The sequence below is a fragment of the Battus philenor genome, unplaced genomic scaffold (genome assembly GCF_028537555.1).
Source record: "Battus philenor isolate CCGP_79_NKW_IND1 unplaced genomic scaffold, ilBatPhil1.0.hap1 SCAF_9, whole genome shotgun sequence".
NCBI classification, from domain to species: domain Eukaryota; kingdom Metazoa; phylum Arthropoda; class Insecta; order Lepidoptera; family Papilionidae; genus Battus; species Battus philenor.
The window spans coordinates 3601409-3627559 of NW_027181759.1; the positions used below are offsets into that span (position 1 = coordinate 3601409).

At 32.7% G+C, this 26151-nt stretch overlaps 1 protein-coding gene across 1 annotated transcript in view; it reads right to left on the bottom strand.

Annotated features, from left to right (window-relative positions):
* Myo10A (Myosin 10A) overlaps positions 1–26151 on the bottom strand; it is a 113234-nt gene that overhangs the window by 23542 nt on the left and 63541 nt on the right. Inside the window, exon 22 of the mRNA XM_068776071.1 lies at positions 24403–24578. Coding sequence (XP_068632172.1) covers positions 24403–24578 — 176 coding nt within the window. The remainder of the gene's footprint in view (positions 1–24402; positions 24579–26151) is intronic.

Below are 26151 nucleotides of genomic sequence, written 5' to 3' on the forward strand. Positions count from 1 at the left end.
AATTGAAAATATATTTATTAAAATAGACTTGTGACTCGTGAATTAACATTATTAGTAATAAGTTACCACTGTCTCCAAATACTAATTTGCTGTCAAGAGCCGGAAATTCAACAACTGTTATTTTCCTATAAAATTTAAAAATCTTTGATGTTTACATATAATATACTACATATAATATTAAGCATGCAAATGAGTCATCAGACCAAGTACAACACATTTCAATCGACTAAAAACTAAATAAAATTTATTTAATAATTTACTTTTGACTTAAAATAAAAAAAATGAAGGTCTTAAATATCTTGTGAAACTCTAGTACGGTGTTTTGTACGTTTTGAGAATTATGCAATAATACTAAAGAAATAATTATACACAATTGTATATAATAAAATCTAATGTTAATTCTACTCAACAACAACCATAACATGTTTTTAGATAGAATTTAATATAGTGGAAGAAAAAAAACAATGATTTTTATTTTTAATTAATTAATTGGTCATAGCTGAAAAAAAAGCTCCACAGAGGTAAATGAATAGCTCATTTGTAAGAGAAAAAGTTTAATACCTATTTCTAAGCATCCTGTAGTAAATGATAACTCTATTTTCTATTGGAATGCGACAAGCCAATTACTTCTAGCAGTACAATTTGTAGAAACATAGTAAACAATAGTTAATTTCAGTACATATTAATCTGAAATTTGAAAACTTTTTGTACTCTATTATAATTATTTTATTTATTTCTGAAACTACTGTTTTTGAATTACGCGTACTATACATAAGTTAAGCAAATAAGCTATATATTCACCATTTTAAACAATTTACATTTATATCCAACCATTCTGTATAATAAAAGATTCGACAACAACTTGTTTTGTTGTGGTATCGAATAATTTTGTTTATAGCAAACATTGTTTGCTTATACGTGTTAGGTATGATATCCAAATTGACGTAATAATGAGTGGTGCTATCTATCCAGTCTTCATGAGCATTCCTATTAGCAGTTTTCGTTCCAAACGTTAATTCTTTCATAAATTTCACTATACACTGTCACACTTTCACATCTCTGCCAACTGTATATACAATTATAATTTATTTTTATTAATTTCATACATCCTTACCTAACTTACATTATTTGACGTTTTCAATTCTTTAATGGAATATTCTGGAATATTCGAAATGGTGTTAATAGGTAATGATTACAAATCCAAATATAAGAATTGAGCAACAACATAAGACGATAAAAGCAAGTAATCAAAGTGCGTTTCGATTGAAATAAATAATGTAACGGCTTGAAACGAGGTTCCTGAGGAAAAGCTTAGCTACTGTAAAAAGGTCTAGGTTGACTGTAATCTGCGGAGTATAACTTATACATTAATTAATGATTGTAAAGTTTGTGGCAATGTTTTAACATATTTTGGTATTTTTCCGGAAAATATTAGAAACACACAGATAAATTAATATTTCTGGGGATTGAGCTTTACGTAAGAATATTTTATAAACAGAATTAAAAGTCTTTGATTAATTTGAGTAAGAAGGGTATGCCTGCCACTAGGTGGAACAACGACATATTCAAGGTCGTAAATAGCTGGATGTGGCCTGTGCAAGACTGGTCGTCGTGGTGTTCTTTGGTGGAAGCTTTTGCTTCATAGTGGGCGCCTATCGGCTATGATGATGACTAAATTTGTATTTTTTATTAAATTTTCCGTTACTCGTGAATTTGAACTTGCATATTGATACGCTACTGTCATCTTTAACCGCGCCTACTGTAACAATACCGAGTACTTTTTTGTGATGTTATGAGAAAAAATATTATAGTATTAGTCCTTCTTAGTTTAGGGTGTTTTACTTATTTTTATATCAACATTTAATAATTCATACGAGGCTTAACTAAAAACGAGAGAACGTTTCTAGTTTACATGCGGAATAGATTCCTTTACAAAGACTTTTTACAAAGGTTTTTTGCCTTTTTCTCATATGAGTTTATATTTACGTTTGCGTGATTAGCAAAGAAAATAATACACGGTGCTGTATATGAGCTTCTTGTTTTCCACGAGATTACAAAAACTGACCATTATACGATGCAACTATATCATCCATAATGTTAGTCGTTCCCTAACGAGTAAGTATAGAAAGAATATATTATTATCATAATTGTAACTATATTAATTTAGCTTTTGTTTCGTTGCGAGATCGAATCAGAAATGAGGAGATCGGCAGTAGAACCAAGATCGATAGCTATAAGATAGCTAGAAGAATAGCTCATCTGACTGGCAGTGGGCAACGTACATCGTTCGAGCAATCGAGGTTGAAGGTTGCTAGTGGCGACTACGAACCGGTAGATGGAGCGTGGGTAGGTCCTCCACTAGGTGGATCGACTATACAGCTATTTAAGATTGAAAAAAAAAATATGAGTATTGTTTACTCTTATATGTTGTACACGCGGCGTGGTGAATCAACGACATAGTTAAAGTTGCGGGAAGACGTTGAATGCGGGCAGCGCAAGACCGGTCACCGTGAAGATCTTTTGGGGAGGCATATGCCTTGCAGTGGATGTGTATCGGCTGATATAATAATGATGAAAGGAAACTTCATCACTCATACGTCAGTACAGCTTTTACGATTTGTAAATATTTTTAGTAAACATGGAAGCGGGGTTAAGTTAACATGTAATTTTTACCCGTAATAGTATTTTCGGTGTTTTTTAAATTATCTAATATATAAAATTCTCGTGTCACGGTGTTCGAACTTGAACTCCTCTGAAACGGCTTGACTGATTTTTACCAAATTTAATATGCGTATTCAGTAGGTCTGAGAATCGGCTACTATCTATTTTCTATACCCCTAAGTGATAAAGGTTGTTCACACTTAAATTTTTTTTTTATTTTTTTAACGAAATTTTTTGTTTTTATTTTTTTATGATACATCATATAAGAATACATACAACCATAAATTTTTACCCCTCAACGATCAACCCTTATTTTTTTTTTGTAAATTAAAATATCAATTTTTTTGCAAAACAACGTTTGCGGAATCAGCTAGTATTTATATATAAATGAACGTATAATAATATTAATTTTGAAAAACAAGACAGGCAAATGTTGCTGTATATTTTTAATTATATAAATTATAATTAAAGTAAGTTAATAAGTAGTTTAAAACTTTTGTATATTTTAAGATTTTGTTATAAAAAACGTTTGCGTAATTATAATAATAATGCAGTGTCACTAACAAACTGCAGTATGTATGTATCCATTTTATCGCTAATTCATAATGATTTTAGAATAACATACAGTGAATCACAACGAAACAATCGTGCTATGGTCACGGAACGCAGTAATTTCATTGTATTTATACTCGTCATGAAAGGAAATCGTGTATTATAATGATTTCGTGGTTGCATGGATTTTGTTAATCATGTCAATTAATGTTTTTACAAATTGTTTACATCGTAACTAGTTTTTTTTTATATAATTCAACTAATAATTCTGAGATTTGTAAGTTGTTTGTTTAGGCTACCAGATGTGGAGTAATATAGGAACGCTATTCTTTAAAGAACAGGTGTCGATTCCTTAAGGGTCGCTAAGAAATGCAGCCTTGTACTTGGTCATATTTGATTGCTGTTGTGACTCGGCCCCGCGTACCAGAAACATTACTTATTTTTCACTGCTACACATCACAGTATAGTTTTGTGTTTTTTTGTAAAACCAATAGCCTAATATACGTTTCCTTTACATTGTCGTCCTGGTGTTTTATTTACTATTCAAACGTGAGGAACTACAATTTTATTTATCAATTAAAGAGATATAATCCTATATATAGTATAATCCCTAGCATTAACTCAGAGCGTAACAGAAAAGATAATATCCAATTATCTTAAATAGAAGCGTTGCTGGAGTATTTTATTTTGGACCCGATAATTAAGGACCTCTTGTACCCCCATCTATTTTGGAACAGGGTTTCCATAATTACAATAAACCCACTGCTCAACAAAACTCTCTAGGTACAACCTATCTCGTAAAGTAAATTATATTTGAATTAACTCTTTGTACTGAAAACCTTCTCAGACTGAACTTCCCTATTACGTCTGTTTAGATAATTAAAACCGCTACTGTAGCTCTGACGCCGTTTGCCTTGCAAACAAAGCACAGTACACGCGCAATTATCATTAAAAGGTTGTCTCCTTTTATTCAAGATACACTTCGCTTGAATACCTTGATAGTAAATAATTCATGCTACATCATCTGTTCGTATTCCTTATTACGCTGTGAGGTTGTTCGATCTAAACATCATTTATTATCTAAATTATCGTGCTCGAAGACAATATAATAATGTTACGTACAATGGGTTCTGGCATAGATTGAAACACCACTGGTTCACAAGGAGTTCTTTATTAACAAATCAGATGGTCACCCGACTTTAACACAAAGTATACTTTCGCTTAGTCCAAACTTCGCTTCCAAATCGCTCAACAAGTATACTGATCGTAGATCTCAACCTTATAACTCAAAAAACAACACTGAACTGTTGACATGAAGAGTACACCTATTTATACTCCGGAGAAGGTTCTAGTAAGTTCGAGATAATACTCATTTAGAATTTCCGAGAACCGTACATAAAAATCTATAAATAACTTCAAGGGTGTTTACGGCACTTCTTGATCCTAGGGTTCCGTGTTTATTTTTACAGGGTTCTGTATTTCGTGCTTTGTAGCAATAATAATAAAACACGACTAATTGCCATATGTCTAACAGTTTTAGTTTTTATACAAATAAATTGATATCAACAAAAAATATTATTTCTATCATGACGGTTTTCGTCTGTCATGACATCGGCGAACTTCACCTCATCTATTTAGATTATTAATTACTATAATTATATAACTTAAAAATACAAACCTAACTAATAGTTAGTAAGGTTTGTATTTTTTTATATTAATTAACCGCGATTTCATAAAATATTGTAATAAATGTAATGAGTATGGGGGATCATTTTTCATAACATTTCTTCTTTTTAGCCGATAGGTGCGCACTGCAAGGCATAGGTCTCCTATAAAGTTCTCCAAGATGACTGGTCTGGAGCTGCCAGCATCTAACGACTTTCTGTGACCTTAACAATGTTGTCGGTACACCCCTATGATGTACCTAACCTAACCTAACCCAACCATTGCCTCTTCAGACGAGAAATTCTTCGAGATACATTGGTACGCTTGGTTGTTCTGCTTATCTTATACTATATATTATTTATAAAAATAACAATACGTAAAATGTATCTATATGTATAAGTTATTTAAGTTTAAAGTTCACTTAAATCGAATAATTCGTAATTAAATACATAAGATTTGGAGATAGCCATCCTGATTTCAACGAGACGTGAGGGGTTTTGATTGCAAAATCTTGGACAAAAGCGTTGCTATGAAAAGGGCTTGACACTTATCTCTAGGTGAACGATTTATGTGTTCCACTATTGTATATATGTTTTTGGACAATGACTATCAAAGAAACATTTAAAAATACTCTGAACTGCATTATCATTATTTACTATTCACCGAAATTAATGTCACAATATTATTTAATAGCAAACAATGCGAGGAACAGTTCATGCATTTTTCACACGTTATTATTTTACGCTTACTGAAATCATGGACAATTGCAGAGTTTCTTTATAATTATTAGAACGCGGTAGTCTATGCGTGCCACAGATAATATCTAAGTGGGCGATGGAACATTGAAAGCGGTAATAGGCTTAAGAAATATTTTGTAATATTATTAAATCGTGAGAGCTTTTTGTGTTACTTATTTTATATTTTGTCCTAAACAAAAAAAAAAAACTTCTAGTTTTCAGTCGGTAGCGATTTAATTCATTTACAAAACAATTTTAGTACTATATATATAATAGAAATTCTGGAATTTTTGGTGAGGTTAAAGAAACCGACTCTGTAGAAATTTCTTTTGGGAAGATTGACTGGCAGCCAAAGCCGAGGTCCCAACCCGATAAAACAACCAATATGGGCGTGATTTAAAAAAAAATCGCACAAAGAAAACTAATTTAACGAAAGAAAAAACGATAGAAAATTTTATTTATAATGTAGGAATGTTATTTTTTAATAATAACATCACTGAGTTTTGTACCATCTCGAATTTACTACACAAATTAGTAAAAATTAGCTGGTACATCGATCGTGGAGTAGCAGACATTTAAATGGGTACTTTTATACTTTTTTTATTCGTAGTTTTTGTCAATTGTCAATTGGTCATATATGGTTTGTTGAATTGTTGATTTTTGCATTTATTTACGTAATATATATTTGTTTTAAAAGATACATCTGTTACATATTGCATATAATAAACTTACATAGAGTGGTAGAAATTGGAAAAATTTTGATCCTGTAGGCTTCATAATATAATTATTGTATTTTAATTGAATTATCAATCTCTTTAAAGGCGAAACGCGAGCGCCTAATTAAGTACATTGGTGTTTCGGATTATGTCGGGCGATGGAAAGTGAAAGAGCTGTCACGCTCTCTTTCCAACCATGCCAATTAGTTGTGCCGAAATTGTCAATTACGGCACCCATGAACATTACAATAATTTTAAAGATGGGTCTAATATACATCTCTACTAAATGAAGTACTTTTTAAGATAATTAAGAGATTCAAATAGAACTAGCAATGTATCTATTGCTTCCTTCAATGTGTAGCACATTATAAATAGTGTTTAAAATATAATTTTGGTTTGGCTTTTTGTAAAAGTCTAAAAGAATATATCTCGTAACTTCGTTTCAATAATACAAAAAAGAAATATAACAAATCTTTAATCCCACATTAATAGGAGCAAAAACCATGAGTAGAAAAAAGATATGACTTGCCCATAACTTATAGGTCACGTTTACGAAACAGACGTAAAAAATATTAATTAAGCCCAATAATTGAAGATTTTTCATATTTTAGTATTGGTGAAACCTGGTTTAACATTTAAAATGTCGAATCGAGATCAGTTTTGTGCAAGGCGAAGGAATACAAGCATTTGAGACGTAGTGTTAGCGCCGAATATTATGAATCGCTTGGACAGTGCGCCGCACTATTTCTATGATCCTCCAAGAGCACAAATTAGGAAATCCTTGCGTCCCTCAGCCATATAAAAAGCAGAAGAAAAATGGTGTCGGAGACTAACATGTTTGGTCATATATAATATATATCATCACATATAAAGAAAAAACTAAAAAAAAAGAAAAACTCTACACATTATATCAAAAAACGCTAATGTCCGAACAATTAAAGTTAAATTTTAGAACGTTACCAAAATACTGGTCATTCACACAGAGGTTTGGTATGTGGGGAGAATAACAGGTGGACAGGAACTACGCACCAGTGCCCGCGTCGTGTTTATATTCAAATAGAAACATGTTAACGTCACAAATACCACGTTTTCACACAGTTATGGCACCAACCAATTTTTTCTGTTGCCTTCATTTAGATCAATACGTAAAAATATAATAAACTATGTCATTATTTACTGATGATCTGTACGGTCTGATTGGTTATAGGTGTAAAAGCATTAAAGTGGTTAATATAAAGCTCTTTTGTTAAATAATGTATGGTATATTTTATTTTAAAATCAATCGTTTCAGCACGAATGAAAAACCTTATAATAATATAGCAAAAAGAGATTTCAAATTTCGAATTATAACACATTAAAATTATTTTTATTTCACTGTCTGTTTCGGCAGACTTTATACTGCCAAAATAATTAATGTCACAAATTTCAAAGTAGATAATATATGTATATAGGTTTATTGTAAATAGGTATAAAAGATTTGAAGCTTTTTGATGAGAAATAAGCTATAGATTCACTTATTTAAAGCTTTCACACCTATCACCAATTTTAATATGTAAGCTTTATCTGTTTGAAAAAAAAAAGAGGAAAAAAATTTGTCTTCATAATATTGGGCAAAGGCATCATAGTTATGGAGCCACGGTTATTAGTTAATAAAAACATATATACCATTCTTTTACATACATAGATATTTGTAAATGACCGTAAACGATTTTTAAAAAGATATTATATATAATTTATATATAGAGTTTTTTAATATATTAATTACTTATTACCTTTCAAAATGTTAAAGCAAATTTTAATGAAACATATTTATACTCTCGAATAGGCTTTGCAAAGCACCTTCTAAAAGTGAAGACATTTATAGAACGTACATTTAAACTTGTTTATATTTACAGACTGTGGTATATAATTTTAAATTTAATAAAAATGTGGTATTAAAATCAATCAGCATGTTCATGTTCATGTTAATAGAAAAAAAACATGTACAGTTCTTTGATTTTAAATTGACAAGAAAGATATTTTTGAGGTTATGGAATTAAAGCAGATTCAAACAATCGTGTCTCCGTATTTTACGAAAGAATTTAACATCGCAAGCGCAAATAGACTTGTAAACGCATACTCATCCGTTATCTCGATCATGGCTAACACATACCGGACCATTCTGCGAAGTGTCCGCAACTATCATTACATGACAGTCTCAAATGAAAAATGTAGTTAGTGTGTAACAAATATTGCGCTCATTTAAATATGTACATATAGTTCATCTTTTTGTACATTGTGCACCAAAACTTGCAACAAAATTGTATTGAATTTATTCTTAATTTACAGTATATAAAAAGAAATGAAGTTTTTTCACGACTATTTATTTGAAATTAAATCTCTAAAAGTACAAAGCCAAATATATAATCTAAAATATAAATAACAGAAACGTCTTTGATCCAATATATGAGATAATAAGTATAAGTTAACAAAATACATTTTAAAAATTAAAAAGAATATCCTAAATTGTGGAAGGAATTACATACATATATAATTAAATTCGCAGTGTGGTATTATGGTACGCAGAGGACGCTGCTACATAATCGATATATACATTGAAACCAATCATCCTGTATATATGACAATATTAATGAACATAATAAAAATATCTATAAACATGTGTATTAAAGGAATCAAACACGCGACTGACAATCGCACGTCTCTGCCCTTACCTGCTGGGCTATCACTGCACGTATAAATAATTAAGAAAGGAATAATTAAGTTAGAATATTTCGCACATTTAAAATACACTCTGTGTAGTACGGACGTATTAACACTATACGTATGTATATTATATATATGAGTGTGTGTGTAACTTTTAACAAAACACACGAAAATAATTAATAGTTCAAACATTTATTTACATTCACAGGTATTGATGATGTTGACAAATGAAATGGACGAAAGGCGATACTAACAAAGAAAGCGAACGTGTGTGAATGAGTAATTATGACTTAGTCAAGGAAAAGTGAATGTCGTGAGTCGTACAGATGGTATTAATGAAAAATGTAAATTTTGCTTCAATCATAAGGGTGTATTTTCATTGTTTTTATTTTTATTATAATTTCTAGCGTAGTACTTCGTCAATTAAGTCCATAGAGGCCTACTGCAAGTCATAGATCTTCCCTAAAGATATTTATGAGAGTATATACCGTCATTGCTAACACTTTTCAGGTAGATTGGCGATCGTAGTGGTATTATTGTACGCAGAGGACGCTGCAGAGCAGTGGTAATTCCATATAATTATTGCATAAAGTGTTGTTTATCATAATTAACCCGGAGATCGAACAAGCTACCTAGGATCGCAAATCTTTTAGTTCTCTACAACTGCGCTATCATTCCTCAGCTTAAAAAAATGGAAAATTTTTATTTATAATTTGTGAAATAAAACATTAGAGAAAGTAATTGTTATTTAATATTAATATACGTAAAAATAAAATTAATAATTATGTTACCATAACAAATAAGTTTGTTTCTCGATAAAAGTAAAATAAATATATATTTGTAATTTTTACGTTCCACGAACTTGCTTATCGACACCGCTTTAGATTTTAACATTTGAATATATGATAATAAATGTTACGTATAAGAATAAAATTATTTCGTATTACATAATGTTATTTTAAATTATAATATTCTTTGTATGAATAAAACATACGAATGAGCAGATTGGCATGTTTCCGCGAACTTTTCATAGTATAAAAAATAAAGAGAGAGTCTCTGGTTAAAATTGCATTTTTAATAACATCACCGTCTAATTTATTTACCAATTATTCTAAGAATATAACGAAGCATCAATTTTCAAGTTTATACACAAGCGTACAATAAGATATATAGACAACTGTTCCTAAATATTATTTCATATTGATTGAAAAACATAATTATATATTAGTAAGACGTTTCGATGACGTAACGTAAGTTGAAGTAAAGTCAAGTTATAAAAATAATTGTGTAACTTGGAGTTTCATCATTTTTTTATATCGCATATTATAATGTCAAATAAAAACTATTCGTTTAGAAATTTAAAATATCGCTTTACTTTGTATAATGAGTTTAAGGAATAATAAAACGCGATCGTAAATAAGTTATAAATTTAACTGTGGTTAGAGTCTTAACTTTTGAACTTTTGAACAGGAAAATATAATTTAAAATGCTATTACGAAAGAAACCTTGGTTTTGTCGACCTATTATATACTTTACGATCATAATATAGAATTACGATTTAAAATACGCAAGTAGTTGTAAATGATAACTATGTGAATTTAAATATAAATATGATTTTATCGATTAGGTCACTGTATTATTATCTACAAATATTTTAGCTTATCTAAAAGAGTTTAAGTTAACTATGCTGAAACTAAAACATAACTGTTGTATGGATGAACCGGTTTTACTTTCGCAGCATCTTTAAGAATGCACAGTAAATTATGGTACTCATTGATTTAACATTTGTTCTATTTTTGCAAGAGTTAACATCACATTCATTTTAATTTGTCATAGAATGTCCTTTGCCCCACATTTACCTATTATGTAGAATTCCGATTGGACCGGTAAGAAATTGCTTGCATAATAATAAAGCTTAATTTCCACCATACTTAAAATTGGTAATTTTCAATTATAGATAATATTTTTGTACTAAGTTTATGTGGACCCCTAAGGGTAAAACCCTTTCCAAAGCATTTTTCACTATCTTTGACAACTTATAGCTCCCCGTGACCTGCTGTAGCCACGATCTCGTCAGCCCATCTGGCATTAGGTCTGCCTCTCGCTCGGGTACCTCTTGTGGTCCCGTCCATTTTATATATTTCTTGCATACAATCATTTATTTAAATAAAAAATTGTGAATATTATATCGCAGAAAATGAAAATCCATAGATGAAAACAAAAATGTTTTATTTCATTTAAAAATATACGCGTAAACCTAAGAAGCTCTCTTAAGTTTAATTAAATATAAATTTATTGATAATATTTTTACTATGTATGGATGACGATATGTTGAAATATCAGTGCATAGAATTAACTATAGTTGTTGGTTCAATAAAAGCGCGAAACTAATGGAAATTCGTCGCAAATCGGACGGAGGCCGTGCGACAATGGTTGCCAGTGAAACGAAGCGTACTTCCGTTTCCTATATAGGACATGCGCTTCCCTGTGAATTTGCAAACGTCGACACGAGTTAGATGTTATTCATGCATTTATTGTGATACTTTGTGAGTCACTGGTTACTACAAAAAGAATTTATACCAAAATACGTAAAGCTTATTTTATTGATAACAAGCTAAGGATGTGTTCACATGGGCTCAAAATGTACAACATTCTGCGTGTTATTTTGCTCTTATGTTGATTGATTATAATTATTTTAAGACTGCAATTTGAGCATAAATTTCTGATATTCCATAACTTGGTTTGTTTTCAGGACAACAATCGAAATGCAGTAAGAACCAGAACTTTTGATTAAAATAATTGACGGATAGTCAATGTGGCTCTTACAGTTTTGGCGGTTTTGATTAAACAGTATGCAGATGGCGCTTACCCTAAAACTCGTTTTAAGTTCCAAAACTCGAAGTAGTTGTTTATTTTTCTCTTTTCCCTTATTGGTTGTCTTTCTATATTGATCTTATACGGTAAAGTTAACTAAATAATTAATATTTGAAAATAATGTCTATAAGCGATATAGATATAAGTAGGGATTGTGGTACATTTTCAATTAAAAGTATTATTGTACAAGAGTAATGGTATGGCACGATTAAAAAGAGTTAAAATGTTATATCTCTTAGCAAATACAAGATATTTATTATGCACAGGATCTGCCGAATGGTATATTACTTCAGAACATGTTCATGATAAAGATGTTTGAAAATGAATTGTTCTATTTTTATGACTTTTTTTAAAACAATTATTAAAAATTGACAAACAGAATCCTCTTCAGTCTTTGGCGCGTTACGAACTATATCATTGCAATGATACTATGTAATAAAGTTATTTTGGACTGATATTTGCAGTTCCGCGCCATCTGCTTTAAACTTGAACCGAGTTTTAAGTAGCAAAGGTCTTCACGCTCCTTCGGGAGCTCCTCGGGCCGCTACATACTATGTACTTTATTACTGCATTGAGCTTTATAGTTGTTAATACTCATAAAAATCATCTGTCTTTTTCACATACATAATAAAGTTTGATCGAAAGAGCGTTTTATATTTTAGTATCAAAATACAGTCCAGAAATTTATAGAAAATATGTATGTATGTAAGATATCTATTAAATAAGTAATCAAGTACATAAAGTTTGTTATAAATAACCTTATTAACAGAAGATAGAACATACGACTGGATGGATTGAAATTATACGAAAAGGCCAGCAATTGTGTAAATAACACAGCGGTGACCGGCGGTTGAGCGGGGCCATTACACAGCGAACATCGTTGGATGCTCAGTTATAAGTTATTAGTATGCATATTTAGTACCGTCGACTTTCCCTACAATTCGCTTCCATGAGCACGCGTCTATTATAATTTTTTCACTTTTGTCCGTGTGTAATGGATTTACTGTTGAATGTTAAGTAACGGGTAATTAAAAATATTTAAAAAGGTTTCTATGTTCATTTGAATTTTCAAAACAGGAATGATAGTGATATTGTACTGTTTTTAAGCAGCGGTAGTCTAGTGGTTAAGGATTGGATTACGTGATCTTAGGTCCGGACCATAACTAACCTAGGTCAATCCTATTCTATAAGACTCGAAAGTATACTATTTGCAAATGAGTCGTAAATTCAAAGATTTCAATTTTCCCGCTAATGATTTTGTCAAGAAATACTTTTGTATTACCATTATATACTAACTATGTGTAAATTTATATTCCTAAACATATTTTTATTATTAAAAATCAACTTTTCAGATTATTTATATTAAGATTTATTTTCATTTTAAATTATTTCTTGTCAATAAATACACGGTTTTATTAAAACAATACATAATAATCCGTCTGTACCTTTTGCTATGCTTAATGTTGTAAAAGCCTATTTATAATTTTTTTTATTTCATATTTGGAACAAAAAAGGAAAATGTATAGATAAATGTTTAAATTTCAAGTGTAGATATTAAAAGAATGTGTTTTATAATCTACAGCGGTTCCTACTTTTAAATATTGCAGGTATGTAAAAGTAAGTTATAATAATATTAAATTAACAACAAAATAAATGTAATTAAAAATTACACAATCATGTATAATTGTGTATAATATACACGCTGTCTCTTTTTTTTAAATTAAAGTATTACACTCACCTCAAAATTTACAATAATACGCGGTAAAATAAAATATACTAGTAATCGATTTATTGCAATTTGAATAACGGACAACTGAGGGTTTTAAAAAAAGGAATCAAATACGTAAATCTCAATAAAAATATACTAAAAAAATATATTTCATTTATAGTGATAACAAAATAAGTTAGTCATCATTTTTTATATATTATTGTTATAAGCATTGATAGTTAATATTTTGAGTTTTTTTTTTAAATAATAAATAAACGCATGTATATGTACATATATTGTTAAGGTCATCGGAAGACGTTGAGTACAGGCTGCTTTCAATCGATCCTATTGGAAATCTAAGTCCAGCAGTCTGCGTACTATCACTGAAATGATGATGATGATATGTATTAGGATCAAAAAGACATCTATCATGCCGCAATAAATGTACTTCGTGCTCTACGTAATTCATGCAATTTGTGTTCCAGCACTGGCAACATTACAACTTAATTTAAAATATCGCATAGTTTATATGTTTACAGGCAACACAAAAATAGAACGTCACCATTTTGTTCATCTTATTGCAAGTTAGATGCAAAGTAATTTGTCAAACATGATTACGCGCATACTTGTAAATAAGTAATTGTGAGCGAAGTACAGCAACACTGGTTCTCCTTGACCGGGAAAGGGTCATGTTCACGCCTGGGATCGGATACCTGTCTCATGCGATAATCGACGTAATATAAATATTTGCACTGTTCAATAATGATCATGAGATTTTCGGATGCGCATTTATTTAGTTTATGGGTTGGCTTAATATGGAAAGCATATTTGTATCGGGTAACATGTATGTGCTTGTAAACAATAGATGTAAGATTATTTATACATTCAGATCTTGTCACTTCGTTTTTGAGGGCATGCTAATTCCTGAAAGTTGTCAGTTTATACATATAAACTTTTGTACCCCGTCCCAATTCCTTGCCACTGTATTTTGAGGAAAATTGGTATAGCAAAAATGAATATTTTTTATCGTTTAAGAACATATTGTCTTTTTAAATAAAATAAAATTGTAATCACGTGATAAAAAAGACTGTTTTGTAATGATTACTAACATAGCTTTTTTTTTAGTTTATTGCAATTTTTCAGTTTTTTTTTAAAGATTATCTTAGAGAGCATTGCGCGCGTCCTTTAAAAAACTCCCTGAATTTAGTTGTAGACAGCCGAAAGTTGAAATGTTACCTTATTGTTAAAATCGCTTGAAAGAGCACACACTACACCTGCTTGTACACAGATAGAAACATTGGAACTCCCTCTATAACTTCATATCGAAAATAGCATTAGATATACATTTGAATATCGAATCTTAGATAATTATGTACTAAATTGGTATTAAACAATTTCTTGCGCCGAACATAGTTTTGTTTCGCTAGTTTATTTTACAAAATTAATTACAATGTCTTGCTATTATCGAGTACTAAAGATAACAAGTGAATAAATTGTAACATGTTTATTATAACACTTTTGTTTTAGCTAACGGATCACAAATATCAGTAGAACACCTGGTTTAGTACAGTAATAAGCAAGTCATGCTATTCAGAGTAAATATATTGAGTTAATATACATTACGGTTCGTCATAATTTATGAAGTTATATGGTTTACTTGTGAAAGTTGAAATAAACTAATTTCACATACTTGCAACATAAATTTATTAATTATCTGTTTCAAACTTAAGTGCAATTATTTTTATTCATTATATATAACAAAATTAGTATGAGATTGAGATTTTACATCGTCATGGGATTCTCGTTTTAATTTTTTTTTTTAAATTATGTACAAATATCTCAGAGCTGTGTAATGTTATTTATGTATACTTACATAAGCTTTTTTTTATATAAAAAATCATTAACTAAAATTAATTAACCCATTTTGGTTTATGTATTAAGTTTTTTTTCAAATAATTGTGAAAAACTTGAAGTCTTAGATATTTAATTTCTTTACTTTTCTAAAAACAATATTACAAGTTGTCTACAGATAAAATAGAGTAGAACAATTGATAAATGTCAAAAGTTTTACAATGCAGTGTAGCCGGATTGTTTAATTTTTCCCAGCAGATGTGTAGAAACAAAAGAGGCAAAAATAATTGTTCCCGGTTCATTTCAGACGAAGTGATGAATAGATCGATTACAGTCAAGATGATAGAGCTATTCGAAAGCGCTCACGCACACGACCACGTAAAAAATAAATATATGTTTTGTAATCGACACGTCGCTTACGTTCATATTAATGTTCCTAATACAGTTAATTTGCAGCATATATTTTGCGATAGGTCATGAGATAATATGATGTTTCTACACATAATTTATCCACATAATGTTATGAAACAGAATTTGTCTTAAAATTAAATTTTACACAAGATTATTTATAAATAACATTATATCCGCTTCGTCAAAGTTAATTACTTAAATCATACTGTGTAAATAATAATATAACCAAGTACTGTGCATAGATAACATAAAATAAAATAATGTTTGTCTATGAAAGAATATATATTGGATATTATATATATTATGTATACAAGTGCAGGAAACAAGTTGAACAATAAACAATTTAAACATTAATGAGTAATAATTGTTTTGATATTTGGGCGTCTTATATAGGAATAAAAGTTTATTTCGATTGGAAATTAAAAATTATAATAGAAATAGAAAATTGAAAACTAAAAATGTAAGAAGTTAAATCGTCAATATTGCTTAAATATTTGTTATTAACGTGTCAAAGAAAACAAATGTAAAAGTGGAAGACATTAAATCTTATGTAAATGAGTTAAATCTGCAAAGAATCTGCCGGCAGACTCTCACGCGCGACCCGCCGCTGCGGAAGAAAGTAAAGCCACTCATTTATCGGCGATAACAAGCGATTGTTTTATGACGCCAGTCGAACGAAACACGGGCCATGTCCCAATATTTATTTACTAATACGGTTGCGTTAACTGTTCCTGCATTGGAAACAGAAAATGTCGTCTTAATCACGATTCGATACGTTCCACGTTATTTGTAACCAACCGTCCACAAACTCACCGGGTTCATGATCATAGAATTGCAAAGCACAAACAAACCTGCGCAACATCTGTTTTTTCTGTCAGGTTCTCGAATCTGGCGAGAATTTCTTTTACAGACACTTTAGGTTCGGATGATTCCTCATGGATCGTCTCCATGTGACCGCTAGACGACGATGAGAAACTTTGTGGACATTTTTTGGAAGCACTTTTCCTGTTACGTGATGGTTCAGAATCGCGAGTGTCGGCGCCTGAGTCGGAATCCTCAGGGTTGGAGGCATCCGCGCTTGATGGGGCGCCTTCGGAGGAATTGATGAGAGAATCGAGGCTGGGTGCGCGAAGTGGGGGCGAGTACTCCTCATCATGTTCGAGGCCGTACATGCGCTGCAGGTGGCGCCAGTTGTCGCGCATCGCGAACGATAGTCGCGGGCGCTGCATGGTGCGCGCGAGAGCGCGGTCGAGCTAAGACTGACGCGCGTCGACCATTACCTAACCGACTCGAAGCACACACTTTTTTTTAATTTTGTCGCCTTTTTATAAAGGTCATATTCGGTAATATCGTATCGTTCATATCGTATCTCATTAGAAGCCGGTAGACGCGGCGTGTGTAGCCCCTTGGGGGAATCGATGACATAGTGGAGGTCGCGGGAGATCGCTGGGTGCGGGCAGCGCAAGATCGGTCATCGATTTGCAGTGGGCGTGGGGCCGATATGATGATGATATCATTACATATAAGAATTGTTATTCTGCATGATTTCTCGGCAGGACAAAAACCGTCGGAACGTGATGCGCTAATGTTCTCGATTCGAGTGCGATTTTCCACGCGGCATACGGTGAACGCACGGCGACCGCTCACCGCAATTTTCTTTAATATGCTCCCTTTATAATTCTGTCGCTCTTGCCCGAGAGCCTTAAGCACTATAATCAAGGCGGCAATATTGAAACTGCCGGCTAGAGAAGGCACTAACTACGTGGACTGTTATACTATAAGTGAGATAAACACTACGCATTCTACAATTCCGCACGCGCGGGCAATCTTTAGTTCAATGCCATGGATGTTTCTAATGAATTTTATACTTTTAAAATGAGAACCAGATACTAATATACTACTACTAATTATAAAGATTAATCTTATTAATGGTAATGTTTCTTAGTATACTACGAGTAATTATTTATGTGACGATCAGAATCCCCTCTTCCATTACCTATAAAATTTATATTTACCGTGCATAAATATCAATTGCTTTATATGTCCGTGAACAATTCATGCCACAATTGTACAAAAGCCAATTGAGATACCATACCAGCTAGGCCATGCTACACGAAACTATGGTCGGTGAAATAACCTAAATTGGTATAAACCAAAGGTTAATGAAACGAGTACTTGGATAGCAGGTAAGTAATGCAAAAGAGATTACCCCATCTTATTTTAGAAAAACCTAGCTTTATTATGTTAGTTATATTGGTAGAAAGAATGGCACTTAAAATTTCATAAGCAAATTAATATGAATAATTTTGATTGAAACATAGTAATGCAAACTTTTTGCTGGGAAATATAAACGTCAAACACGGCAGTTCAGGGGTAGTAATCTGCTTTTGAAATAACACATACACCCATTATATATTACATTGGATTTATATCGAGTAACTAAAACTAATTGTGTAAAATTGGCGAAAGATAAGTGTCAAATTAAAAGCTAGGTTTTATTTAAGCCCGACGGCAATTCTTGTCTACGACTCTGAATTGAGGTTCCTGGAATGTCACCAACTTTCTTACGCACTGCTGTAATATTGAAATTGGTGGATTGTTTTTCGACAATCAGTACTTTTAGCGTGTCCAACGAATCCAGTCTCCCATATTTTTTCAATTAGTCTCTTCACAGTTGAAAAAAAGAAAACAAGATTCCGACAACATTTTGTTTGAAATTTGAACGGACACAATTTTCCGTCGCGTAACGTTTTTTGCCATTTTTACTAACCGTAAACTGACAGCTGTCAAATTATTTTTTTAGGGCTGTCAACACTACTACAAAAAATGGCGACAAGTTCAAACTTTGCGATTATATTGGTATACCCTTTATAAGGATTTATACCGCCTCGTGTTTTTTTTTAGAAACTATGTCCTACACTAGGTAACGCTATTTGTGTCGGTCTTTTAGTTTCGGCTAGTGTTGGACGTTCTTACCAACCATCGGCGCCATTCAGTTTTCGGGCTGAATGATGTGAAATATATATTTATATAAAATTACGTATTTTTAGCGACACAAGGACATAATAAAGTTGGTAGACTTTATCTTTACGAGGCGAAATTAAGTAAATTGGTAAAGCTATAAAATAGGATAAAACAGGAAGTGTTAATACACGCTGGTCATTTGCGCGGCCGAGTGTAGCGGAGCCGAGCGCCGGGCGTCTAACGGCACCCTCGTCTCATAGCTTTAACGGGAGCTATATTGGTGTTCACGCACCACTCGGGGTTGACTGATCTAATGCGCTGCTGACAAAGTTAATCTAGCTACAATGTGTTATACGCAGTGATATAAAGAAGCATGTTTATCTGAAGCAATAAAACCTAAGAAATTACCGAGACGGCCGTAATGACGTACTAATACATAAACATGAATAAGATTTTTTAGTGCATAGTTTGTTGTATAATTATCCGTTCGTATTAGTCCGTAGACTACTACTATGTATCCGTCTTACCAGATCATTAAATAAATATTTTTAAAAGTGTATTCCATATTAAGCTTGCGGAGATATGTTATGAGTTCGCTGAAATTCTACTGAAGTCGTGTCGTGAGGCATGTACACTGTTTCATATAGAATCTAGACATTTAATTAAAATTCAAACAGATCACTGTCATCACCATGATTGGGTTAATTTTGATGATGAGTTGCCAGCTTTTCGGTTTTTTTTAGGATACACTTTGGAGAGTGCTCGAAGGCTCTTTTCGAACTGCTACCCAGTACCTGATTTTATCTACGAATATTTATTTAATTACACCCGGGATTCCTCAAATAAGAGATGAGGTGATCATTAGATGAACACAATAACAGACATGGCCTTGCGAACTGGCAAGTTGGCGTGGTAATTGGCAGGTCACATTGCAGGCAGACCGAATAACCTCTGGGGCGTTAAAGTTTCGGACTTCCGGACTGGAGACCACGAACCGGCAAGCGCAGTCAAGGACGTCCACCCACAAGGTAGATCGTCGACCTATTTCAAATCTATGGAGAGTGCTGAACAGTGGACTCCGTGAAGTAATGACGATGACAATCTATTGTTTCTGAAGATGTTAATGCTGTTAGCCCTAAGGCTTTTACAGCTTCTTCGGTACTGAGTTCAAGGAGCGGAAGGGTCCGTGAACTAGATGATGACAATGCAAATATAGCAAAATATCAAAATAATGACCGATTTAAAACCTCCCAAGTAGACTTATTCGAAATAATTATAGCTGTGATCTTTTAATTACCATATTTTACAGTTTCTGCCACATCAATAGACAATTCTTTTTAATCTCTGACATTTTTCAAAAAAGGCGATAATAAGAAAGGTATAATATAAAATAATAATGAAGGTTCCAACACTATATTAAAACTTATAAAATAATTGTATCAAAGGATGATCAGAAACTTTCTAAATTGCGTAAATATGCATAACAGATTCAAATTTGAGCCACACGACATATATTCACCGATTCGTAAAAGCATCGATCATCAAATTTTAATCATATAAGAACAAGCCGTCTCTCGCCCGAAATTAATGATCGCTTCCTCACCTCTCTTGCGAATAGAATTTCGTTAAATTCGTGCTCACCTGATGTCGACTTGCGAAAGGAAAATCTATACCTAATTTCAAGTCTCCAAGCCTTAGAGTTCCAGAGATACCGTGATGTCCGTACATATGTGACAATCTCGTTTGGGTGATTGAAAATAAGTAGTTAAAAACTTTAAACGGATCAGGATATAATTCAAATGTTGTCAATTAATATATGGGACATCCCTATCTAAAAATCAAGGCCTTAGAAATCAAAAATTTAGTTTTCTTTTAAAGAAAACCCCATTTAAACCTTTAGCAAAGATATGTAGGCGGAAATATATCATAGTCGTCAGCTTAGCAAGCTAGTTGGTATTCCCAGTTGAGTATTATGGTACGCAAAGGACGCGGTTGCCTATGCATTAGACACTTATTCATTAGCAATAAAAATCTTATATAATTATCAATATCAGTCCTCTACCGAATGGCTAACGCTGTTTAAGAAATAAACTTATTTATATGTATAAACCACAAAAATTAATTCCTCATTTTAATACCTTTTTGTAAAAGTAAAAAAAGTCCCCTGAAGTTAGCATTATATGTTCTAAAAATAGCATTTGTTTTGTGCTCTCTATTTTAAAGTTGATTATATAAATAACTTCGTAATTATTAAATTATTAACGATACGTAATTATAATTTGAGTAAGTGAGGTCGTAAAGACAATAGATTTTCTATCCACGTGTTTTAAATGAATAGATTAATATTTATTTTGTGTAAATTAGAGACAGATGCATAAAAAAAACGAATTAATTATTTATTGTGATATAAATAAACTTGCCTACAAATCTTTAAGATTATTTAACACGTTACGTTCACCTGATGTTGTCGCATCTGCACAGTGCCCCTGACACTTAGTGACAACATGAAACGTCGTTAGTTATGTAATTTATAAACCATTGTTTACCAAATTAATACGCAGTAATATTTTAGCGCAAGTTCATCGTGGCGATCTTTGATCTTTTTTAACAGAAAGAGAAGTGAAACAATAAATTTTCTATGTTAAAATTGAGGTTTTGGTATATTATTCGCACTTGATTCACATTCACTCTTGACGACGAAGTACCTGTCATAGAATTGAGAATTTAGTGTTCCCTCTCCTTGAAAAATGACTTTATCTTGAAAGAGAAAGAGTTTACCGACTGTAACGAGGCTCATAGTAGATTAACAGATTTTTAAATTTTTGATGAAATGAAATACTTAGATATCGTTTTCTAATAATTAATATATAATTAAAATATATTTTTCTTCATTTATTGTAATCAGCGCGTCATATATTCACGCAGTATATAGCCTTCAATAAACTTTTTTTGCTTCAAAATACCCCGCTTGGGGAGGACAGGATTTATGTGGGATTCCTGACCCACTATAACTTCACCGGTGATCGCCCACTGCGCGATATGAGGGACGGCGGTATCTTTAGTTCACGGATCACCACGCAATCTTTCCCCGCGTTTTGTTATATACGTAGTCCACGGTACTCCTTGTACTACTATAAAGATGGTTCGAGACCACATCGATCCATCGCCCGCCTCAGAGTCGCTGAAGCTAGTGGGAGTTTAGGGCCTATACTCTAAATATCCGAGACTCCCGCCTTCAATAACTTACCTTTATATGTAAATAGACTTTCCTCTGATCTGATGAAACACGTGTTGAGTAATTTGGCGGTGGCGGTTGTGTGATTCGCATTGTTTGCAGCATACGCATTTATCAGCGGGCTGGCGGGCGGTGCACTTTATTGCACGACTACCACTGCATGTGCGGAAGTGGCTAAATATTTGTCCTTTTCTTACTTAGGATGGACTTCCGCGAGGTAACGTCTGATTCCATTAAATATTTTCTCTTAATATATGCTTAACAGAGATAAGTCTGATATTCTAGATTAAGTTAACGTTAAGCTTTTAGATTTAGTTTAATTCATCATCATTGAGAGATCATTGACAAAGCTGACTTGTCACAGTTCACTACGTCACCACTCACGGCTTGCATACTGGTTAACTTTAAATTAGTCGTTCAAAACCCCGATTTAGACGTCCGGTTTTTACAATCAAAAGGTAAAAAGTGAAAACGAGTGTAAAAAATTTTCGCTCAAACATATTTTGTGTTCATTTAATCGAAAGCGCTATAAAATTTTATTTTATCAAGTTGTGTTAACATAAAATTGTACGAAATACACGAATTAACATCCGATTGCGAGTCATATATACTTAAGTTACGATTATTATAAAAATGCTGCGCGGGAAAGTACTCCTTTACGTACTAAATTTAAAGACGAACATTGTTTCAGTTACATCGGCTGATAAGATGTGATATGCAGTATTGTTGGCGCCTTTATTTAAAAAAAAATAGTCAGGATTTTATAACACAAAATTAGTTCAGTACCGAGAAATGATGTAGACAATGCACCTCATAATCATCATGTCTCCCGTAGTGTCAACTGGTGATAGATGATTATATATTTATATATAGATTTCTAATAAGAACGGCTGAAAGCAGCTTGTGTTCAGCGTCTTCTGATAACCTTAAAAAAGACATTTTAGCAGCTTCTAGGTGGACGTTCTACATTGCGTTTACCGGTTCGTATTATAAACAAAATAAAATGAATATCAACGAGAGTTGTAAGAAGTAAAAAGTAGATGGAATACGTACTAATGTTCAAGGTAATTAATTTTTCGTAAAAATGCGAAGAAAAAAAACCATTTCGTACGCAGATGCTGTGACAAAAAAATTGATGTACATACATATTGCATAATATGACAAAAACTTAAAACGCACGAGTTATAACAAAAATACTATACAATGTCCACGAATCGGACTCAAATTAATAGTGATCGGCGTTACATAAATCAGTACAAAACGTTTATTGTATAACTACGGATGACGGAACAGCTTTTTGTTTATGTGTAAAAAAAGGTTTTACTTTTTAATATATCGTATCGCTGAATCATGTATGCCATTGGAAAATAATTAAACGCAAACGAAAAAAGCCATTAACAGCAACGGTTTAGATGCCAAATTTGCAAAAAAACAAATTCACTTTAAAGAAGCGTCGTCGGATATAGAAATGTATTGGCTTTCAAAAGTCGTAATAACACGCGTATCAATGGCAGTTTCCGCTTTGATATTCATAATTTAAAAATTCGGTAAAGTGGGACGCCATATTTCTTATTCTAAACGTTGTTTTACATAACATATTTAACGATGTTGATTGATTGCTTCTTATAAACCGTAGTTTAAAAATATGTATGTACAATATACGTACGTTTGTATTGTATAATTAATGTATCCTTTATTATTTTAATGTATTCTTCTTTAACCTCTTGATAAATGGAACCGATCAAATCATGGTTCGTCACTCTCGGGCATATTTTATTAAGAATGCTGAAAGCCCTTGAAGTAACAGCCTTAAATCGATATCTCTTTTTACAGGAGCCTTTGTTATTTATTTATGTATTCATATTATAAGCGACGTAGAATTATCTCCCTTGACCATTCATGTACATCACTAGAAGAATGCCATTCGAGCCCAATTTGATAGGAACTAGAAGTTTTTATTTAATAATTTTCTTAAAAACTCTTTATCATAAGTTAATTTAGATACATTACATGGGCATTTATTATAATACCGTACGCATCAAACAAAAAGATCACAGAAGTGTTACTAGTTTTATAAATTCTAGAGGAAGGTATAACAAAGTTTATTTCCCGTGCTAACTTAAGGTACATCGCTATTTCTTTAAATAGCACAAAAATTATACTGATATCAGTAGAATTACTCCATACAAACAACCCGTAGGATATAATGCTGTGAAAATAACTAAAATTATAAAGCTATTGTGATAAAATTTAACTTTGTGTTATTTCTTCTTCTTCTCTCTGTCGTTATTAGTCCAATTTGTGGTGTAAGGTGAAAGTACATACCTGTGAGTACTGTAGTGTGAATTCGGAGATGAGTGCATGCGCGTGATGAGCCAGCGGTGCGTGCAGTGTGAGGGGTGCTTCATGGGCGGGCGTCAGCTGCAAGGTGCCCGGTGCGGGCGCTGATGCCCGCAAGCCGCTTAGCGACAGTGTCCGTCGAACTGTCAACCCGGCAGGTCCTAGCAACAAATTTCTTGTAAAAACATACATATACATACATAAATACATCCATATACAGTACTCAGCGATAAATATTGCACATCGACCTTTGGAAAGAGGCAATCGGCTAATTTCGGCTTCGTAGAGCGTTATCTCTGTCGCACGACTGACAAAACGTCACATAGGTAGTGTAAAACCTACCTTTGATCTAATAACAAAGATTGCAGTGTCAACAAAATTTTTTTACGGTAGTAAATTGGAAAAATTAAATTATATTTAAACTCATTTACTGTTCCTTACTCTACACATGTATACAAAGCAATATTATATTACACTCTCACAATAAAGCTGCTATTATCTTATATCTTATACCACCTACTTTACTTATTCCTAACTTATACTATCTTACAAGTGTTATAGTTATTGCATATTTACATTATAATTAAAATCAGGTCACTTTAATTATTTTTATTTTTTTACATATTCAACTTTCATCGCTCTCCAAAGCGTCAGAAAAGCATTGTACAGGGTGGGCCTCGGAGTTTTGCGAATTTGAAAAATTCATAAAAAACAAAACAAAAGTAATACTAAAATAAATTTATTTTTAAATTAAAGTAAACATTTGGGAAAATCATTTTTTGAAAATAACATCATCCAGATGCGCACCATCCCGCTGCAAACATTTTTCCAATCTCGTCTTCAAATTGCCGAAAACTCGTTCGCACATGGCGCGCGGAATTGCGGCCATTTCTCCGTGGATATTGGCCTTCAACTGGGCAATTGAGGTCGGATTATTACTGTAGACTCTACTTTTCATGTAACCCCACAGAAAAAAGTCTAGTGGGGTTAAATCCGGACTCCTAGGTGGCCATGGAATGTCACCTCCGCGCGAAACGTTGTTTTGACGAAATCACGTCGTAAATTGTGATCATTCGGCTTCAAATCTTGCACTAGTTGAAGTTTATAGGGGTGCAATTTTAAATCTTTCTTCAAGATTCGACGCGAAGTTGTTCTTGATACAGAGAGCTCTGCTGATCGCTTGCGAGTTGATTGCCCAGGATTGCGAAGTACGGAAGCTCCGACTTCGTTTATGTTTTCCTCTGACCTTGTTGTCCTTTTGGGCCCCTTAGGTTTCTGATTGAGAGTCGAACCGGTAGCCTCGAACTTTCTGACCCACGCCCTAATCAAACTTTTACTCGGACACTGTTTTAAGTCGTGCAATCCATAGTGAGAGCGAAATAAACGTCGAACAATAACGCCCGAATCGGCATTTTTGTAATAATTTTTAACACAGAACGCACGCTGTTCACCCGGGAAGTGCTCCATCGCGACAAAATTTCCGAGAACCAAGCTACAGATCCCCACCTCCCGCACTCCGCTCCCTTACCCCGTTCCAACGCTATAGCGATTTTAAATTCGTACGCATCCGTGGCCCACCCTGTATTACTAGCCCTCGGTACAGCCTTAAATGCGCCAATTTTATGATTTTTTTTATCGACTATAGGCAAAGCATTTGACCTTTGTCTCGCCTGATATTAAATGACGACGAGATTTACAAAGCTACATGCTTGCGTAGAAGAAACCTATTAACTT